Source organism: Melitaea cinxia, chromosome 4, assembly GCF_905220565.1.
Source record: "Melitaea cinxia chromosome 4, ilMelCinx1.1, whole genome shotgun sequence".
NCBI classification, from domain to species: Eukaryota; Metazoa; Arthropoda; class Insecta; order Lepidoptera; family Nymphalidae; genus Melitaea; species Melitaea cinxia.
Genome location: NC_059397.1, coordinates 18,660,265 through 18,683,274, shown reverse-complemented (window position 1 = coordinate 18,683,274; position 23,010 = coordinate 18,660,265). Strand labels below are relative to the sequence as shown.

General features: G+C 33.8%; 2 protein-coding genes across 2 annotated transcripts in view; both read right to left on the bottom strand.

The window, feature by feature from the left end:
* Window positions 1-362: 362 nt before the first annotated feature.
* Window positions 363-23,010, bottom strand: part of LOC123670355 (beta-1,4-glucuronyltransferase 1-like) — a 33,876-nt gene continuing 11,228 nt past the window's right edge. The window contains exon 4 of the mRNA XM_045603855.1: window positions 363-584. Within this exon, the coding sequence (XP_045459811.1) occupies window positions 363-584 (222 nt within the window). The remainder of the gene's footprint in view (window positions 585-23,010) is intronic.
* On the bottom strand, window positions 6,257-7,146 carry LOC123670356 (trypsin-like). Its single transcript, XM_045603856.1, has 2 exons — window positions 6,960-7,146; window positions 6,257-6,560 (listed from the first exon to the last, which is right to left on the bottom strand). Exons 1-2 carry the CDS (start codon window positions 7,122-7,124, stop codon window positions 6,414-6,416), a joined length of 312 nt encoding a protein of 103 aa, XP_045459812.1. The 5' UTR covers window positions 7,125-7,146; the 3' UTR covers window positions 6,257-6,413.

Genomic DNA, 23,010 nt, shown 5'->3' with positions numbered 1-23,010 from the left:
ATATATACTCAAAATAATCTTAATAAACTTACTTTTAGATCGACTTTCAATGGATTTGGTTTCCCTCGTAACCGTCCCTTACATGTCATCTCTCACTCAACCGTAGACTGTACCATACACACACCAATAGTTTTTGACCGTATTTCAAAAATTTTTTGATTACTTTCAAGTTTTTTAACTTACAATGTACATTATTTTTTACTTCCTTTCATTTAACACTAAAATCAATAATCAAAACTATTTCGTAACTTCTTCTTATCAATTGTTCTAATTTCCTGTCTCAACCACACTCGTCAGAAGAGTCTTAACACAAATGTCAGTATAATTAGAAGGCCGGCAACACAAGCACGGCCTTGCGAAGCCTATGTCTTCTTCGCCTGTTGAACTCTTCTCAATAGATGCAGGGGATCTCTCCTGTACCTTGCGTATAACTCTCTCTTGAAGGTCTCGAAGTGCTTCCGATTTTTCTCATTTTGCTTCTCTCTCCACAGGGGACGAGTTCTCCGCGCTTGCAGACCCCAGTGAATAGTGAAGATAGGTGATAGTACCTTAAATTGGTACCCGATGAGGAACATCTCGTAGACCTGATGGAAAAGTTTTAATCAATTTAAAAATTAACTGGAAGAATTGTTGTTTAAAATGTATAGTAGTAGTTTTTATAAGCACTATTTAGGTTTTATATTACCTTATATTTCGTAGCATTTATTGTGCATTTTTATTACCAAATCGGATATAGGTTCAATGTGGAAAAGATTATTACAATTACAATGATTAATGACATTTCGAAAAAGGAATTGTAATAATATTTTTGTACATTATAAGGACTATTAAATTTATATCATAGTAATTATTAAACATGTATTTATGATCAATGTATATTTAAGTTTAATAAACTGACTACAACTTATTTTTAATATTCAAGTATGACTAACTATTTAATTAATAAAGCCTTTCAATACTTGAGACCGTTAAAAATAGCGATATTATCGTTAATAATGCCCTAAGTAAATACAGAGCAACAGCTGTTGGACGTAATATTAATTTTTACGTCAAACAAATAAAAATCAAATAAAACATTAAAGTAGCTAATAAAAATAACAGCTGTTTACTACATTAAATGTCAGATACGATTTACAGAAATCTAGAATATTATGGCGGAAATTAAAATTATCATGTTTGTAGTATCGTAAAACTAAACATACTATTTCAAGATACGCATTCACGACGCAACTAACAATTCAGTTTGTTGACTAAAATATTTGACCGCTGATATAACTTCTTCAATTTAGACTCCAATACAGTCTAACATGAATATCAATACCTCTTTTAAAATAATCTAAAATCACGAACGCATTTGTAAATTGATAATTAACTAAATAATTTAATCTTATATACATAATAAATCATATATAATTTAAGCAGTTTGAAATGATTAAAACGGTGTTACTGTTAAACAAAGTATTAGGCTATATAACATAATGGTATGACTTAGAGGAGCAAAACCGATGCTTGACATTAAACCGTAATGCAAGAGTTCCATCACCAAATAGAGAAATATCTGTGCCATCTTTTAAACAATAAAATTTAAAAAAAAAGAATAAACCTTACAAGCCCTTTTGGAATTGAAGAACCTTATTTTATTTTTAAAAAAAGAATACTTTTAAAAAATTCATAACGTGTAATTCAAGCACACTGAACCATTCGTTAAAACCCTTTGACGTGCAAAAAAACTTCATTTTAAAATGTTGCTTTTTGCGAATTTCACCGTTTTGTCAATTTAAAATTGAATAAAAGCCTACTAGAATATAAAACGAATTGTACGCTTTTGAATCTTCAAACTGTCTCATTCAGTATTCCACTTCAAGAATTTCCTATGTTCGCTTTAATTTTTCGTTTAATTAGACAAATTCAAAGAGAATAAACCGTCTCTGATTAATGGAATTTATTGATTTAACGAAATTATATCGTCTACACTTATTATATATATATTTTATATTTATATATTTTTTAATGTTTTTATATATAAACAAATTATAGGTGTATTTATTCGAGAAATAGAAGCTACAACAATTATTTTTAGAATTTTGTCGGTCTGTTGATCGGTTTATATTGCAACATTATTGAAAATCTACTGTATAAAGTTGCATACAGTTTCATAGCACTTAACTAACATGGAGTCTGACGTAGATTTCCGTAAATAACATAAGTAAATTTGTTACTCTAAAAACAGTCAATATTTTTTAACCGACTTCCAAAAAAGGAGGAGGTTCTCAATTCGACTCTATTTTTTTTTTTTTTTTTATGTATGTTACATCAGAACTTTTGACCGGGTAGACCGATTTCGACAAATTTTGTTTTAATCGAAAGGTGGTGTGTGCCAATTGGTCCTATTTAAATTTATTTGAGATCTAACAACTACTTTTCGAGTTATATCTAATAATGCGTTTTTACTTGACGCTTTTTTCGTCGACCTACGTTGTATTATACCGCATAACTTTCTACTGGATGTACCGATTTTGATAATTCTTTTTTTGTTGAAAAGGGCATATCCCTAGTTTAGTACCGCGATAAGGAAACCAGGATCTGATGATGGAATCCTAAAGAAATCGAGGGAAACTCTCGAAAATCCGTAATACCTTTTTACTGGGTGTACCGATTTTGATAATTTTTAATTTAATCGAAAGCTGATGTTTATCATGTGGTCACATATAAATTTTATCGAGATCTGATAACTACTTTTCGAGTAATCTTTGATAACGCGTAGTTGCTTGACTATTTTTTCGTCGATCTACGTTGTATTACTTGTCGATGTAATTGAAGTCGGTTTTTTTTCGTTTGCGAGCAAACACAATTATTTATACATAAATTTACCATACTTTCTGAAATATTACCTACATAATTCCCAAATCATATTAAGTCAGCCCCTCTTCTTGTAAGTAATTAATTTTAATTGGAAACTATTGTTATTTGATTCATGAGTATTATTTTTTTATATTAAATATTTATTAGTAAAAATCAAATATCATGATTACAGTTTACCGTATAATATTTTAAAAGTCGCCTTTGTAACAAACAAAGAATTAACGTAAATCGTACAACGGTTTAATGAATAATAACTGAATAAATATTTTGACTTCCATCCCTTCTCACAAATAAATCGTTACAAGGTAATTTTGGTATAAAGGTATCCGGTATCCTCACTTTTATACCGAATTTCTATTTTTGCCAAGGTTGTATTCAGTGAAGGGATACACGAGCCAAGAAGCCCGTAGTGTGATACGAATCATGCGTAATTTCATTCAATTCATTCATTACTTTCAGACATATGGGTAAACTGCTAACCAAAATTATAGTTTTGGCTCCGATATTTATTTTCCAGAAACCTTTAAAAAGAATTTTCAAATTATCATCAATGGACAAAATTGTATACATTCTATTTATTGATTTATTTTTTATTGTACACCAAAATGCATGTATACATTATACGAGTACATAATACAGAAAAAAGATCAAAATTCTGTACAAAAGATAAATACAGTTTTTTAACAGTGAGAGAGTGAGTAGAGTTTCTTGATTTCATTTCCAATCGGTGGCTTCACTTCAATTAAAATTAATCCAGTAAAACACATAACACTAATTACAAACAAAGTAAGTTTTGATTTTTCTTTATATTATAAATATAATTACTATACTTTGATGCCTTTTAAATGATTTCATTTCGGTTTACAGTTCAATTAATTACACAATTACGACAAGCGCCCGTGAAGGTCGCTCTGTAATTAAGCTAAACTAATTTGTGTATAATTGTGTTTGCTCACAAACGAAAAAAAACCGACTTCAATTACATCGACGAGTAATACAACGTAGATCGACGATAAAATAGTTAAGTAACTACGCGTTATCAAAGATTACTCAAAAAGTAGTTATCAGATCTCAATAAAATTTATATGTGACCACATGACAAACATCAGCTTTCGATTAAATTAAAAATTATTAAAATCGGTACACCCAGTAAAAAGTTATTGCGGATTTTCAAGATTTTCCCTCGATTTCTCTGGGATCCCATCATCAGATCCTGGTTTCCTTATCATGGCACTAAACTAGGGATATCTTCTTTACAACAAAAAAAGAATTATCAAAATCGGTACACCCAGTAAAGATATATTGCGGATTTTCAAGAGTTTCCCTCGATTTCTCTGGGATCCCATCATCAGATTAGATCTCAAATAAATTTAAATGAGACACGTATAATTACAGTACACGTGCGTCAACCGATTTCCAAAAAAAGAAGAAGGATCCTATTTAAATTTGTAGTCGTGACCGCTGCGCTAGTGCGTCGTCGTCGCGTTTCATGAGGTTTAGGTTGCGTTGAGCTTGTATATTTATCAAGATTAATTAAATTTAAGGACATTTAAAAAATTGTTTTTACAAAACATTTCCTCGTGAACAACTGCGACAGTATGAATTTTTAATATTGCACAGTATGACAGTAACGTCCCTGTTATTTCGACTAACTGATTGCAATAAGTTGATGTTAGGAAAACACTCCTTATATTATACCAGGCCCGCGTCAGAAAGAACGCGGATTTCAAAAATTATAGTTACCGACAGGTTTTCTCCTGACGTTACTCGATGTGTATACAGTCTATAGCACTTTCCCCTTACTATACCGCACGAGAAACGAAGCGTTAGCGCGATCTAATTCCGTACAGCACCATCTGTTTTCGTGTTTTGGTACTAACTCGTGAATATTTTAGTTTTTTGAAGTAAAACTTAAAAATAGCTTTACGATAATTGTGTTTGCTCGCAAACGAAAAAAAAAACCGACTTTAATTACATCGACGAGTAATACAACGTAGATCGACGAAAAAATAGTCAAGTAACTACGCGTTATCAAAGATTACTCAAAAAGTAATTATCAGATCTCAATAAAATTTATATGTGACCACATGACAAACATCAGCTTTCGATTAAATTAAAAATTACTAAAATCGGTACACCCAGTAAAAAGTTATTGCGGATTTTCAAGAAGTTTCCTCGATTTCTCTAGGATCCCATCATCAGATCCTGATTTCCTTATCGTGGTACTAAACTTGGGATATCTCCTTTCTAACAAAATAAGAATTATCAAAATCGGTACATCCAGTAGAAAGTTATGCGGTATAATACAACGTAGGTCGACGAAAAAAGCGTCAAGTAAAAACGCATTATTAGATATAGCTCGAAAAGTAGTTAGATCTCAAATAAATTTAAATAGGACCAATTGACACACACCACCTTTCGATTTAAAAAAAATTGTCGAAATCGGTCCACACGGTCAAAAGTTCTGATATAACATACATAAAAAAATACAGTCGAATTGAGAACCTCCTCCTTTTTTGGAAGTCGGTTAAAAATCAAATTAAAAGCGACAGCTGATTAGCGTAGTCGTTGCTTTAATCGACTGTTGCACTTAGGTCATGAGTTTCGTTTAGTTCATGATCAGTAAAATTTTATGGTTCATGGTTGTCTCAAGGTATAATCCTGACCTCGGAGTGTTTGTTGTGTGAGGCGCCCAAAACGATGAGATAAATGTACTAGAACAGATGACACATAAAAATAAGATAAGGGCCAATTACCTACGTCGTTGCAGACCATAATAACACCCACATTTTAAAATGTGTGTTACTTGTTCAACATTGTCAAATATTCGGGAAATCTATACAAATAAATAAAATTGTAGTTTCTGTTTGTAATATTAAAATAACCGCTTTTCAATAAATGCATTAGGGTTGTATACACGGTACATATACCAAAATATCTTTTTTTACAATTTTTGTCTGTCTGTCTGTCTATTTGTTCCGGCTAATCTCGGAAACGGCTGGATCGATTTTGACGGGACTTTCTCTGGCAGATAGCTGATGTCATAAGAAGTAACTTAGGGTACTGTTATTTTTAAAATTTATTCATTGTATAACTCTGCGAATTGAACAATTTTTTTTGTTAAACTCCACGGTGACGAAGTCGCGGGCACAGCTAGTTAAAAATAAAAATACAAATATTATATCAATTAATTCAGTATTTAGTTGTACCTAATTTGATAGATCCAAACTAGAATTTGTAATAAATATTGGATGGTATAAAGCTCTTAATGTAGCCTCTGAAGTGTTCAAATCAAACCAAAAAGACGACAAAAATTCAGATAATATTTATACGAAACGCTGGAAACATAAAATCGTTACAGCAAACGAAAGATCAACATTAAAAGAAAACAAGATTATTACGTAAGATTTATTTTAAAATGTAACAAAATAAATAAAAACAGTCGATAAACAGAACGGGCGTGAGCTCAAATATTAATTCTTTATTTATAGCACAGGCTCGTAAACGATTCTAAGCTCTCTGACTTCAGTTCAAGGTTCATTTTAGAATGGCTACACTCCAGTGTTCTGTGTGACCCAGTCCCGCAGCGCCGCGACGTTGCTGAAAACAGTTGGCGACAGCGGGAGCGCGCATCCTCTTGCGAACGATACTATACCGAATGCCGTTCCTCTGAACACTGCTGGACCGCCGGAATCACCCTTGAGGCATATTTAAATAGTGAAAATTTATTACCTAATTAATATTGAAAAACATTACATTTCATTTAAAATCTTATCATTCGTAATTAGATACTTTAAAAATACGTGTCACTTAAAGATTAAGCTGATTTAAAATTTTAAACGTAGTATGAAAGCAAAAGTTAAAAAAGATTGCCGGTAGAGGCTAGATGAGGCTTGCGGAAAACCGGGATGTCTGGCGCGAACTTGGAGACGCCTACGTCTAGCATTGGACAGGCTTAACTGACTGACTGACTGATGAAAGCAAAGGAAAAATAGTATACAGTTATTTCAGTACTCTATTCGGACTTCTAATTCGGTTTGAAAACACCATCAGAAAATATTTCATATTTTATAACATATTTTTTTCCATTTACTCACCTGACAAGAAGATACACCTCCAATAAGGAAGTGTCCACCGCAGAACATGTTATTGGTAAGAGAGTCACCATACGACAGTCTACACAACCAGTGTGGAACAACTGGGACATTTGCTTCCATCATCGTTCTGGGTATCCTACGTCCTCCTGGCTGGAATGTGAACATCTAATGACTTATAAAGACTAAACTAATAAAAATCAAAATATTCTAATAAGCGAATCAAATTGTAATTAATTAAATACGTCACTAAACGTCAGCGTCACTGACCGTCAGCGTCAGTGACTTCACGTGTTTTCACTTCCCTTATTATTTTTTTACCATGGACTTATACCGTTTCTTAAAAAATAGACTTCAATAGAAATTGAGGCGTTATAGTCCTTCAACCTTCGAGCAATGCAAATGTAAAAAAATATATTTGTAGATTTACTTACAGCAGTCAATCCCCATCCAGTAACGGTCAAACGTACAAGTGGTACAGCTTGGCGTGGTCGAGGAAGTCTGATGGGTTGGATCGATGGTCCGAAGACCAAAGGCTGTGCGAGACGCAGAGCAGCGATGTCATGGTCAAACTGCGGCTGACCATATTGAGGGTGAACGGTCACTGCACTGACTCTGACGATACGACCTCCTGAATCTCGTCTCGTACTACCAACTCGCAATCTAATTGCTTCTGGAGCTGTACTATTAATATATAATTTATTTGTAAAACATGATATTTAATATGTTATTGTTGATTATTTTGAATTCCTCACTCACTATTAGGTACTATATTATTTTATAATTTACACTTATATATATGAATGAAATACCTTTTTCGGAATTTATCCAACCCCCGTCCTCCCGTGACCATGGTTGCTGTAAAGTGTCCGAAACGTCGGACATTTAAAAAACTTAACCGCGATAAAATCCGAAAAAGTTTTTTTCATTTTAGGTACTATTGCAAGCTATGCCTAGTAGTGGGATATTACAGGCTGCAGCGTAAGTCTACTATTACAAGCAATATGACTGGTGCAACATTACGATCTACAGGATGGGAAATGTTCTCTGGAATAGAATGGAAAGGATCTTGTTTACATACAAATCATTGCGTTAATAGTCTATTAAAGTTTTAAATCGGAATATTCTTATAGTATAGCTAACATTTAAAACAAGTTAATTTTAAATAATAATGTAAAGCTATAGATAAGCTAATTTTCCAAAATTAATTTCAGCTAAAGATCAACCTGTATAGACAACAAATCACCAACGATTTATACAATTAGTTTAGTAATTATAAATGCACTTGACTTACTTTTGCACACAATGTGCCGCTGTCAACACATAATCTCTGCTGATAATGAAACCACCACAAAACGAGTTTCCGTTCATAACCATCGACACTTGATAAGGGTGTCTGACAACCGAGCTCGGTCTACCGCCGATGATCTGCCCGCTAAGTTCGGGACAAGCTGCTTCCAATTCGATATCTTGTATTTCATTTTCCGCCACTTCCGTATTTTGATCATCTGAGCAACAATTGCCATCCACTTGCTGCGGATCTGCAAAGACAACGCAAGTACAATAACAATATATATTTATTGAGAACCCAAAAGCAATAAAGATTATGAATTTAAAAGCAAATGTATGATGATAGATAAGATGGTCCTTTAAATATAGTTTAACTAAAGTAATAAAGATTGAAAGTATAAAAACAAGATGATCCAAAAACTCTATAACAAATATAATGTTTTAAGAACTTTAGATATAAACACAAAGCACAAAAGACTTACCTACAAAAGATAGAAAAGTAAAAAGTAGACATAGAACTATCCAATTCATCTCGGAGCAGGTTGACTGCGAACAATTAACTAAGGAGCTGGACCAAGTGAGACTAGGTCCAAAGCCGTAGATTGCAAAACGTTTTTGACCGCAATCGGAAATTTCTCACGCTACACTAGAGCTACGGTCGCGACCTTTCGTTTGAAAATAAATTAATTTCAGCTAAATTATATATCCACAGTCGGAAACAATGATTTCGCATTTGTCAGCTAAAATTGTGTACAAGGTCTCATTATTCGATGAAGTCTTTAAGAACTGACGATACAATTTAAGACAGTTTATAAGTCACTAAAGTAATTAATTGTCTGATTTTAAAATACCCATCTGTTGTGTCTTAGCTGTTTTGTATTTACGTATGTAATTACACTAGGCGCATTACCTAAATTTGTAATGTACCTAATGTTTAGATGTATGTTTTTTAATTGGTCAGTATTTTTTTGTTATTGTTTTTTTGTGAATGTAATTTTTTCACGTTCGTTAGTTTAAGTTTAATTTCAACCCACTTACATTTCATTTCATGAAATCGTGTGTATGCAGACTTATTGATTACGTGTGTGTGAACAATTTTGAAGTATACTCCTTAAGTAATGTACGTATATATTTATTTGCTGATTGGGCCTTTGTTTGATTGATAGAGTTAATCACTAAGATGTTTATAGAAAAACCGTAGAAAATAACATAAAAACATATTCGATAAAAATGTGATGTTTAAAAACTACTTTATATTAAATTTGTCGTCAGGCGTTTATTTACTGATTAATATAACATACAAATTATGTCACAAAATTGTTTCAAAATATAAAACAATTCTTTGCACTTAATGAACCGTCTCAGAAGCTTCTGACGTCATCTGTCATCATCGTTGACGTCATATTCCACACGCTTCTAACGTAAATAGATCGGCTTACATCGTGGGTCGTCGGAACGTAATTAAAAATACATTCCAGTAGCGATATGTGATGATTATTTGATTTGATGATGATTTACAGCAGTGTTACCAACATCTAATTTAACATCAATTTCATTTTATTAAAATAACTATACTATAGTAAAAAGGAAATATATTTTAACCGACTTCCAAAAAAGGAGGAGGTTCTCAATTCGACTGTATTTTTTTTATGTCTGTGACTTCAGAACCTTTGACAGGGTGGACCGATTTCGACAAAAAAAAAAATTTAATCAAAAGGTGGTGTGTGTCAACTTTTTACTAGATGTACCGATTTTGATAATTCTTGCTGGTTGTTAAGAAGATATCTCTAGTTTAGTGCCATGATAAGGAAACCAAGATCTGATGATGGGATTTCTGAGAAATCGAGGGAAACTCTTGAAAATCCGCAATATATTTTTACTGGGTGTACCGATTTTGATAATTCTTTTTTGTTGTAAAGAAGATATCCCTAGTTTGGTACCATGATAAGGAAAGTAGGATTTGATGATGGGATCCCAGAGAAATCGAGGGAAACTCTCGAAAATCCGCATAACTTTTTACTGAGTGTACCGATTTTGATAATTTTTAATTTAATCGAAAGCTGATGTTTATCATGTGGTCACATTTAAATTTTATCGAGATCTGATGACAACTTTTTGAGTAATCTTTGATAACGCGTAATTACTTGACTATTTTTTCGTCGATCTAAGTTGTATTACTTGTCGATGTAATTGAAGTCGGTTTTTTTTCGTTTGCGAGCAAACACAATAATTAAAGCAAAACTTCTTTACGCACGCTTTACTTAGGGAGTAAGCTTGTGAATGCGTGACGAGAGCGTTACGAAAAGTGTGACCGAGCGAGGCGAACTTAGGAAGAGAGAGAGGTGCCAGCACACATTTTCTTTCTTTCGTTCGAAACGTAATTGGCTATGAAGTCAATCACGTTTCGTATATCTAGGACCACCAACCCACCTGCCACGGTGGTGACTATGGGCAAAACATATGAGCGCGCCAAAAATGGCGCGAGCTTAGAGACCTATGTCCAGCAGTGGACTGCGATAGGCTGAAGTGTTGAGTGAGTGATGATAAACGTCGCTATATCAATAAAGAAAATAAACACAATAAGTAATATGACTGTACAAATTGTAAAAACAATATGCCTACTTTTTCAGTTTTGTCTATTATTAACAACATTCATTCTTCATTTACATCTGGTTAAATAACTGAATCTGCTTTATTCAGGTATATAAAAATAGTCAAATTTTAAATAAATATCATCTACATTAAAATTTCTCAGTCTCTACTCCAATAACTTAACAATTGGCCAAATTACGGACAAAAATAATCACAAAAAGATCTTCAAAATAGTAATTCGTTAAAGACAAAAATATACCAAAACGAAATGAGGGGGAATTCATTTCGTATTAATTATTTCGAATCTTTTGAGCAATCCGAAAGCCGATGATAGAATTGATAAAGAAATTGTATATTAGCTTAGTTAAGCGCTGAAACCTCCAATCAGCTCTAACGAGAGGACGTTTCGTGAACCTCCCGAGCAACGATGAATTCGCGACAGGCGGATTGGCACAAGAGAGACGTTTTTATTATTTTTAGTACGGTTTCTTCCGTTTGTCGGATGTCTTAAAATAATTATAAACCTTGCAACATTCCGAGTTTTATGAGATTTCTTACTAATCGTTCTTAGGAAACTCTGAATATGTTCAATGGTGAACTTCTCGAATTTCATTCCTGCTTTATCTCTATCGATATAAGTCACTTTAGACTTAGACCATCTTTTGTTTGGATGCAAATAATCAGCCCTAAACGCATGCTATAGTTTCATGCTGTAGTATTATATGTAAATGCGAAAATATCTCTGTGTGCCTTTTTATCTGCCATCTCTCTCCCTATAGCGCCTGATTTGCGACCATGATTATCATGGCCATTTATTACTATATTAGTTAACTGAATAAAAATGTAGATAATACATAGATGAAAGCTAAATAATACTGCTTTCAAGCAGTGTTGTGTTCCTGTTGTGAGTACGGTGACCAGAGCTCCTGGTAGTAGATTGGGGCTAGGACCGGCGCGGCAACGCGCTTGTGAGGCTTCTGGTGTTGCAGGAGTCTATAGGCTTACGATCAAGTGAGCCATACGCTTCTTTTACGACCTGGTTGTATGCAAAAACATATAACAATACGAGTGTACAATATGGAACTCGAGCGAAGTCGTAGTTGATCACTGCTGTATTCAATTCGCTTTGACATTTAGTATTTTATTACTAACATTTAAAATTATACATAGTATATATAAATTTTCTTAACAATGTTAAATTTTATATGAATCTCTTACTAATGTTAGAAAATCGATTCGATAAGTAAATTTACTCGTAGTAACAGCTAGACTCAACGTACACTTTCATTCAATACATAATTCTTAGCAAAAAGTAAGCAAAAAGTTTGTAATGTGGTCAAGGCATTCACTGAAACATTTTTATTATCTGTAAATTTTTGTTTTTCTAATAAAGTCAAAAAGATATTTAATCATTTTATAAACTTTAAAATAATTTAATAATAAAATACAATGTAATTAGCTGCTTATAGAGCAATATTAAAAAATGTATTTCATCCTATTTACATATATAACGCTGTTATGTTCTGTTTGCGGGTTGTTCGTACAAGTCTGTATTTCTGTAGTATGTATCATAACTCTTTCCTTTATCATATTATTTATATGTACAGCCTTGCCTGGCAGTAGTATATGTCATAATGTCCTTTGCAAAGACGGTTGCTTGGAAGAAATCGCTCTGTTAGCGATAAGGCCTCCGTTTGTATACTAAGCGTTTTACTATCTGTATAACTTTTTTAACTTTTAATTATTGATGTATAATAAAACATATTTCACTTATTAAACAACTTCAAAAAAAGGAGGAAGTTTCTCAGTTCGACTGTATCTATGTGTTCGCGGATAACTTCGTCGTTGATAAACCGATTTTGCTGATTTTTTTTTTTTTTTTTTTTTGTTAGAAAGGGGATATCCCAAGGGAGAAATCGAGAGAAATATTTGAAAATCGTAGTGGTGACTAGTGCTTTTTTTAATTTTTTTCGTCTACTTACGTCGTTGTATTACTTGTCGATGTAATTGAATTCGGTTGTTTTCGTTTGATAGCAAACACAATTATTCATTCATTATTAAAATAAATTAGTATTATTTATTTTAAATAAAGTCAATAAGTGAATGTCATACACATTTCCTAAAAAAAAATGGTTGTCTGTAAAGTTGCACGCATAAGCCAATCAAGTGAAAGAGAGATAAATACAGCGCAAGAGCACAATGAGCGTAATGGGACAATGAGTCATCCTTTTACGTGCATGCACCCGGCGTTCATCGATTTATTAGACGTTGTCACGTCAAAAACAATAATAGGATTAAAATGATTATACCTTAATCATGCCTCGCCATTAACGCTAACATCGTGAATACAGCACAAAATATTAATAATCTATAATATATATAAAAGCGAAAGGTCACTCACTCATCACGAAATCTCCGAAACTATAACACCTACAAACTTGAAATTTGTCAGGTAGGCTCCTTATAGGACGTAGACATCCGCTAAGAACGGATTTTACGAAACTCGACCCCTAAAGGGTTAAAACGGGGGTTGCAAGTTTGTATGAAAGTCCTATGTTTTAGAAGTAAGAGACTTGAAATTTAAAATGTATGCTCTATAGATGGTAAGAAGGTGTGTAAATAACGTATCTTTAGAAATCAAATCCCTTATGGGGTTAAAACGGAGGATGGCAGGTTGACTCACTCATCATGAAATCTCCGAAACTATAACAGCTACAAACTTGAAATTTGGCAGGTAGGCTCCTTATAGGACGTAGACATCCGCTAAGAACGGATTTTACGAAACTCGACCCCTAAAGGGTTAAAACGGGGGTTGCAAGTTTGTATGAAAGTCCTTTGTTTTTGAAGTAAGAGACTTGAAATTTAAAATGTGTGCTCTATAGATAGTGAGGAAGTGTCCAAATAACGTAATCTTTAGAAATCAACTCTCTTTTGGGGTTAATACGGGGGATGGTAGGTTGACTCACTCATCACGAAATCTCCGAAACTATAATAGTCACAAACTTGAAGTTTGGCAGGTAGGTTCCTTATAGGGTGTTAACATCTGTTAAGACCGGCTTTTACGAAACTTGACTCTTAAGGGGATAAAACGGGGTTGGAAGTTTATGGTTATGTATGCTCTATAGATGGTGAGGAGGTGTCCAAATAATGTATCGTAATCTATATATATAAAAGAGAAAGGTCACTGACTCACTCATCACTCAAAAACCGATGGGACCATCCAGCGGTTTTTAATCCATCCAGGATGGACAAAGATAAAATTTGGTAGGGAGGTAGATTATAGTAAGTAGACGTCCGCTAAGAACGAATTTTGCGATATTCCACCGCTAAGAGGGCTTTTTATAATTGGGCTTGATAGTTTGTACGAAACATAAACAGCAGCTATAAGTTCGCCTGATAGGTTATTTATACTGCACCCTGAAAATAAAGCTAAAAATGTGGTGTATAGAGAGGTTTTATAAGAATAACTATTAAATTATACTAAATTGTGCCTTTTAAAAAGTTACTCAGTGTGATAAGCATTTCAAGTGACTGAAATAAAAAAATAGTTTGCTTTAAACATCTTAATAATAATGCATATCTTCATAACCACGCGAACGTAGTCGCGGACAACAGTTAGTTTATTATAAAACAAAGTCCCCAAAAGTGTATGTGGTTGATTCCCTCAAAATCTACTGAACGGATTTTCATGCGGTTTCACCAATGGAGAGAGTGCTTCAAGAGGAAGGTTTACGGAATGACTAAGCCGATTTTGATGAAAGTTTCACTGTTAGTTTGCCGGTAAAACTTTGTGAAACACTGATTTCAACGCGGGCGAAGCCGCGGGCACAGCTAGTATTTAATAAATTAAACTAAAATAAAATAAATATTTAACAAAGTTATTTATTTAAATAGAAATCAGGCGATAATTACTATCGTATCGAATAATATAATCGATGATTCATCGACCTTCACCCGGTGGACCTTCGCCAACGGACCGTGACGGAACAAGTCACGCGAATTGGGAGATTTACAATTTAATTCAAGTACCTGGATGACCAAGCTTAGCTCGTTTTTTTTTTTTTTTTGGTAAATCGCGTTTTTTGAAAATTTTATTTAAATACGAATTACATACTAATAAAATGTGAATAATATTTTTCGATTTTACCGTCATAATAATAAAAAGAAAAATGAATTGGTTATTTAAATAAAAAATCACGAGTGCAATTAAAAAAAAGGAAAAATAATCGATCTGGAGACATGAGGATTTAAACCAGGGTCCGGCCGATTCCCCACCTGAGCTTTTATATATAAATGTCGTATATTTATATCTAAAAATTGATCCTAGCTAGATCGATTTATCGCCCCCGAAATCCCCTGCATACTAAATTTCATGAAAATCATTGGTCTTTTCCGAAAATTAGATTTATATATTATATATAAATATTTATATATTATATTGACTAGCCCGTTGGCGCAGTTTGTAGTGACCCTGCTTTCTGTTCCGAGGGTTGTGGGTTCGATTCCCACCCCGAGTCTGGGTGTAATATAAATATTTATTTATATATTTATATATGTATTATTTATAAGTATGTTTATCGAAAAAAAAATATGTAGCTATATACCAGTCGGCTGTTACCTATAACACAAGCATTAAGTTGCTTACTTTAGGAACAGACGACCGTGTGTGTATTGTGTAGATATTTATTTATTTATTTATTTATATATATATATATATATATATATATATTGTTGCCGCGCAAGGCAATTTAGTTTATATATTTTTTATAGTAGTAATTGTAGAATTATTGTAGTATATATTATTAGTTAATTAATTATTATCTGTAGTTTGCTTTATCTTTTGTATAATTATTATCTGTAGTTCCTTTATAGAATTCATTGTCTTTTGCATAGTCTTGTATTGTCTATAACTTTTTCCGGCCCTTCCTAATTCAACTTCTCACGGTGTCACATTGTATTAAAAGCAATTAATTAAATTTAAAATTTATATTGAGTTTTGATTAATAAATTAAGGCTCCATTATGTATCAAATACATATATATAAAGGTTTAAAGGTTTTAGATATATAATTATGTATATTCTAATTTTATTCCTACAAGAACTTTATGGTACTGTAGTGGCTAAGAAGCGTACGGTCCATTTGATGGTAAGTGGTTACTGTAGCTAATGTACGCCTGCAACAAAGTTGAGGTACTTTCTCAGCGGGCCGCTCTAAAGTTTGAGCAAGATGGTTCCTGCTGTTTCCTACCTCAATTAGGTTTTCTTATGTCTTGAAAAGCACATAAAGCAGATTTTTTTAAACTAATAACTGTCACTAACATGGCAGAAAAGTTTTCTATAAATCCATAGCTCAATCTGGCACGTACAGAAGAATACGCTTTAACAATTCACGCATATAGATTGAATTAATTTGTCCAGAATTAGGACGTTTAACGACAGATCATATAATGTTTCAGACAGACACAGACATACAGAGGACAGATAAAACAATATTTCACAAATAAAAAAAAAAATGTAGGTAAACTCCTTCGCTTATAACTTGTATTTCAATATTTAATCTGTAACGAAGTCGGGTCAATTGCTGAAATAGTTTCTAAAATCACGAATGTGAACAACAAAAGAAATGTTTCTTATAAAAGAGAATATTATGTCAATTACTCGTTGATTAATGAAATACATTTTCCAAGGTAAGACGACATGACAAAGGCTCTTTGAACGGTAGTAATGGATTAGGTTTTCTATTACAACATTATTGTATTGGTCTTCGTGAAGTAATACAGTTACCAATCTTGACAGGAACCCAATGTTTTAGTTACCCAGTTGATAATCATAGAACCAAAATAAAACGGTGTGTGTCAGCTCCGACGCACGACTGGAGTTTACTCCTTCAGATCGACTGTCTAAATAGGCAAAAAAAAGGCTTACTAGTCTAAGAAAATTTGTTGTCTGTAAAATTGGTTTACGGACGATAGTTTAACGTGACAACGTCATAACAAAACATCTCCTCGGACGCAAAGGACAATCGAGTGAAAGATAGATAGATGCGGCGCAAGCGTACAATGAGCATAACGGGACAATAAGTCATCCTTTTTCGTGCATGCAGTCTGCGTTAATCGATTTATTAGACGTTGTCACGTCAAAACAAATTTATGTCAGAATTATTTAGAAACAATCCCACAAACGAAATAAAATACAAATAGAATTGGTATAACGAAAAGAATTCGACACGAAATCCAAGCGACGCGGTCCGCTCGCAGGTATTCGCCGAAATTCCTGGCGGCGTTGTGGCCGAGCGGCCGTATCGAGTTACAGTAGCACACATCGCTCCGCGACCGAGCTATTTCTGTAGCTTCCTCGACACGTACTGCGGGAACAGGGCTGAGATGTCCCGTGTTATTATATTATATAATTTATTTAAGATATTTTAGTTAACCATTTTTAGTGTATTCTATGATTGATACGAAAAATGTGTATATTTTTGTCAGTTTTACCTCTTTATCTGTCTGTATATAACTTGGCTGCGCATTACTCCGAAATTGAAATTTGATTGAGAACGTAACGCGGGACAATGAGCGTAACGTCAAAATGAGCGTAACGCTACAAGGAGTCATCCTTTTTCATGCATGCAGACGTCGTTCATCGATTTATTAGACGTTGAACGTCAAAAAAAAATTAATATCATCAAGAACACACAACGAGTACACACGAGTATTTATGAATGTATATTTATGTACCCGTATAATATATGTTTTTTTAATTAAGCTGACAGCCCTGAAATATCTATGCGACTCACACTAATTCGCACAGATTTAAAGAGAACAGAACACGATCAAAATGAAACTCCAGATGTTGACAACTCCTAGAGCTTGTTTCACCAGCATTGGATAACGCTATTTGACGGATGATGATATCCAACAGATAAAAGTTTTGGGTGTTTTTTTTTCAGCATCGAATTCCACTATGTTTATGAGATTTTTCTATTCACAAAAATGATTTTGAAAGCTGTGATTTATTAAATGGTGGTTATAATTATATAATAATAATAATAATAATAATAAAGCTTTATTTATTCCTTACACGTAGTTTACATTAATTCTAAATAATATTTGTGTTAGTATTATACTTATTCTAGTTTGTTAGTATATTTTATTAAACTGCGTTAACGCTTTTTGTAGTAAGGACCGCTCTGGCGGTGAAAGCCTCCTCCATTTCTTTCCATTTCGCTCTGTCTCTTGCCAGTCTGTTCCAGGTATTTCCCACCGTAGCAACTATGTCATCACTCCATCTTTTGAATGGCCTTCCTTTCCGTCTTTTCTTATGAATAGGGTACCAATTAGTGACAATTTTGGACCATTTGTTCCCTGGTGATCTTTGTACATGCCCAGCCCATTTCCATTTTTGTGTCATAATAGTTTTTGCTATGTCTTTTACCTTCGTAGTTTTTCTGATGTCTTCGTTTCTTACTCTATCGCTTAGCTTAAGGCCCAGGAGACTCCTTTCCATGCTACTTTGACACACTTTAACCTTATGAGTTTGTTTTGTTGACAAAGGCCATGTTTGGGAAGCGTAAGTGAGACAGGGCAACAAACATGTCTGCATAGCTTTAGTTTTCAATGCAACCGGTAGATTACTCTTGAATATCTCTTTCATTGCCCAATACTTATTCCAGGTTATTTTGATTCTTCGCTCTACTTCTTTATCGTTGCATGACTTGAAGGATAGTAAATGTCCCAAATAAATGTAGTCTTCGGCGTATTCAATTTCTGTTGAGTCCGACTTTATACTTGTTTTTTGCCTATTTGTCATTAATTTAGTCTTCTCCCAGTTTATTTCTAGACCTACTTTTCTGCTTTCTTTGCTGAGTGACTGTATCATGAATTCCATTTCTTTTGAGTCTTCCGAGAGCAGTACTATGTCATCCGCGAATCGCAAGTGCGAGAGGCGGCTGCCATATATGTTTAATCCTCTATCTTCCCAGACAAGTGTTCTAAATATTTCTTCGAGTACTGCAATAAAGAGTTTTGGTGATAAGGGGTCGCCCTGTCTCACTCCCCTTCCAATTTCAAAGACTGAACCATACTCATTTATTTTAATTCTAGCCTTACTTTTGTTGTATATTTCCTTCAATATTTTTATATAGTCATGGTTCACTCCTTGCCCCGATAGAGCTCGCCAAATTGCACTGTGGAATACAGAGTCAAATGCTTTGCTATAGTCAATAAAGCATATGTAGAGAGGTAGGTCGTATTCGTTGTATTTCTCAATGACAAGTTTCAAAGTGTGGATGTGATCTATTGTCGAAAACCCCTTTACAAAACCTGCCTGTTCTACTGGCTGATGTTCATCTAAGATACTAGTAAGACGTCGGAGTAGAGTCGATGCAAACACCTTGTAGACGCACGACGTTAGGCTGATTGGTCTGTAGTTTGCTATTGATTTCGGGTCTCCTTTTTTGAAAAGTAAAACGATATCTGAACATGTCCATTGTTTAGGTATTTCTTTTGTTAATAGTATTAAATTGAATAAGTTTGTTAGAGGTAAAGTGAGAGCGTTTGTACCAGCAATTAGCATTTCGTTTGTAATACCATCAGATGCTGGGCTTTTTTCTGGTTTTAATAACTTTAACGAGCAATAGATTTCATTTATATTAAATATTGGTACTTCGTCATTGTTTTGAGAAACTCTATCCTCGGCTAATTTTTCCTGGTTTGTGATATCGTGAGATGCATACAGTTGCTGGTAAAAGTTTGTGGCTATTTGCATGATCCCATCTCTGCTCGTAACTGTAGATTTTTTCTCGTTTTGAAGCTGGTTCATCACGTGTTTTGAGTTGGTTAAGTATTTATACGCCCTTTTAACTGCTCCAGATTTTCTGATGTGATTTTCTATAATATTGACTCTATATTGTCTCATGTTTTTCTTAATCTGTTTATTTATTTGTCTATATAACTTGCTAAGTTGAGTTTTTTCACTTTTTGTTTTATTGTGCTTGTTTTTTAAGTAGTGTCGTTGTTGACTAAGTTCTATTATTTCTGTTGTTATTATTGCTTTCTTCCTGTTGTTATAGTTTGATGATGCGAACTTGATGCCACCACGTTCAGCGCTCTGTAAGATTGTATTTTCTATAATGTCGTAGTAATTTTGCACAGATGTTGTCGGGTCTGGTTCTATGAATTTGTTGATTTCTGTGGTGTATATTTCGTAGTCAATTTGTTTCCGAGCTGTTGTAGAAAAGTTTTTACGTGGTAGGTGTCTGCGCTCAATATTGATTGTTATTCTAATTATACGGTGGTCACTTGGGTGATGTATGCTATTTATCACACTGTAGTTTTCTATAATTATCGGTTTGTTTGTGGCAATGAAGTCTATTTCGTTTCGAGTATATCCATCAGGTGACAGCCAAGTCCATCTTAGTTTTCTGGGTTTTCTGAAGAGCGTGTTTGCTATTTTCAAATTATTCTGAAGGCAGAATCGAACAAATCTTTCACCTCTCTTATTTCTTTTACCGTATCCGTAGCTGCCCATCACTCTGTTCTCACCCTCTGCTGGTTGTCCAATTTTCGCATTCATGTCCCCAAGAAGTATAAAATTTAGGTTGCTTTTTTCCAATAATGTATCTAGGGTGGTGTAAAACTCTTCTATTTCTTTTTCGCTTGCTTTTTGGGTAGGTGCGTAGGTTTGACCGATACTATATAGTTTTCCATGTAGCTTGATATGAATCAAGGCGACTCTATCTGTTATGCCGATAAAGTCAAGGACCTCCACTGATAGTTGTTTTTTTACTAGGAAACCTACTCCATATTTGCCTTTGGTGTGACCGTAGTTGTAAAGGTAATAGTCGTCTCTGTCTTCTATAGTAAAACCTTGTCGTCTCGTTTCACTGATGCCTATTATATCCCATTTTAGTGATGATATAGCGTGCTCCAATTCAAGTATTCTTGATTCATTTGCTAGGGACCTTACATTAAAAGTGGCAATGTAGATCTTATTATTTTTCCTTGTTTTAGTTATTGGAGGGTTGTAGTCTTTCGCCCCCGCGGTGACCAGCCGTATTGGGGGACGTAATTCGTTTTTTCTTTTTGAATTTTTTGTGCTTGTTTGACTTGAGAGAGGAGCCGGCGCTGGTTGCTATACTGCGTTTTGATCATGGTTGTCTTGCTGGTTTGACGGGCTGTTTGTATTTTGTTCACTAAGTAATTTAGCATGCTAGGCTTAAGGACTCCTTCTGTAATGCTAGATGATCTTTGCAATGATGAGTGGGCAGGTTGAGGGTTGTTTTTCCGCTTTTCTTGTGGTCTTCTATCTGCTACTTTGTGAGGGTTTAGTTGATTAGTCTCGGGAGAAGCGGATAGCATTCTCTTTTTGTTAGATGTATTTGATTTATTTTCAAGTACGATGAGTTTATCGTATTTAATAATAGCTTTATTTCCTTTTTCTTTTTCTATTTTAACCCTTTCCTGTAATTCTTTTCTTTTTTCTAAGATATTTTTTGGATAATCCTCTTTTATGTAGTACTCAGTATTATTTAGTAACGATTTTTGCTTGAATATATCAATTTTCATACCAAGTGTTGTAAGGGTAATTGTTATCGGCCTAGGCCTTTCCCCTTTTTTGCCTAATCGTGTAATCGCCTGTAGATCTCTTTTTTCGAGCTTAATGCGAAAGTGTTTATCAATAAAATTTATTATCCTGTTTTCTAAATCAGAGTAAGACGATTCTTTTTCTTCTAATCCAAAGAGTACTATGTTTCTCTGTTTTGCCTGTTTTTCCAGAAAATAGAGTCTCTTCTCTTGGTTTTCCACTTTTTCTTTTAGATAATTATGTTTTTCTTCCCATATTTTGAATTTTTCTTCAATAAGTATATTAATGTTTTTTGTTACATTTGTCGTGACATCTTCTCCGTTTTTAAGGATGGTTTTCTTCTGTTCGTCTAGCTCCTTTTGAATTTTTTGAAGTGCGAGCATAACCTCCTCCATAGTTTAAGATTTTTTTTTTTTAATATTTGGTTCTGTTATGGCACAACTGCTTCCCCCTATTGGTAGTAGGCTGAACTAGGTAACGTTGTGACGTGTTGCTTAGTATCTGCTCCTCGTCGGTAGATGGCGCTATTTTTAACGGATGATCTAGTAATGACTTTTAAATTTTCGTTCTTTGAGGTTAGAATTTTTTTAAAAGAATCCAAAGTTAACACTTTATGCTTTCTTTTATGCTTCTTTGTTTACTGACCTTCTATTCTATTCTATTATTATTATTATATAGGTATGACACACAAAAAAAAAAAAAAATTGAATTGAGAACCTCCTCCTCCTTTTTATACTACCTTACTATACACCAAGATTAATACAGATCCGTTCACCCATTCTGTTGTGATTTGTACAAAAAAAAACTGCGTACTTATGCACGCACGTTAGAAGTTAAACCTCATTGGTTAGCTAAGTTCACGTTGCTAACTTCTTCTTCGTTGACTGGCTAACTTCAGGGTGTCGGTTTTTCTTCGTGGCGGTTTGCGCGCGCATCGAAAAAAATTACTCTCATAATTTTTCCCTAACCAAAAAGGAAGTATAACTTCAAAAACCATCAAAACTATCGCATTTCTAACATTATTAGGAAGAATGTCAGACCGTCATAAAACAATATTAATATGAAATCTGTAACACTGTCTTGTGTCAACGTAACTTTCATTACCCATCTCGTAAATATCTAGACACGCAATAGTTCATTTGAGTTGGCACATAAATTCAATGATACACACACGAAAATATTTCAATAATTATAACAGCCATACTTATGTAAGAGCCTATTCACGATGCGACAGTCATAAGCTACTAACGAAACAATCAAAATTATTGCAGACATCAAGAACAGGGACTGGTCTAGGGAAACATTGCATATTTACATAATCACCATAGTAATTGTTATACCCCATAATTTTAGACAACACTGGACTTAAAATTGATTTTTATCTTGATTCAGAACTGATATTAATTTTATTGATGCGAGGCACAACTGGAAATATATTGCTAAAAATCTGGAGTATCCCAACTGTTGGAAGTGCCTCAACTTTACAAAAGATTAGAGATTGTTGTATTCTTGTGGTGAACTAGGTATCCAGAGGTCGAATGAACGCGTTAGTATGTGCTATAACACATATTGGCATAAAGAAATCACATCA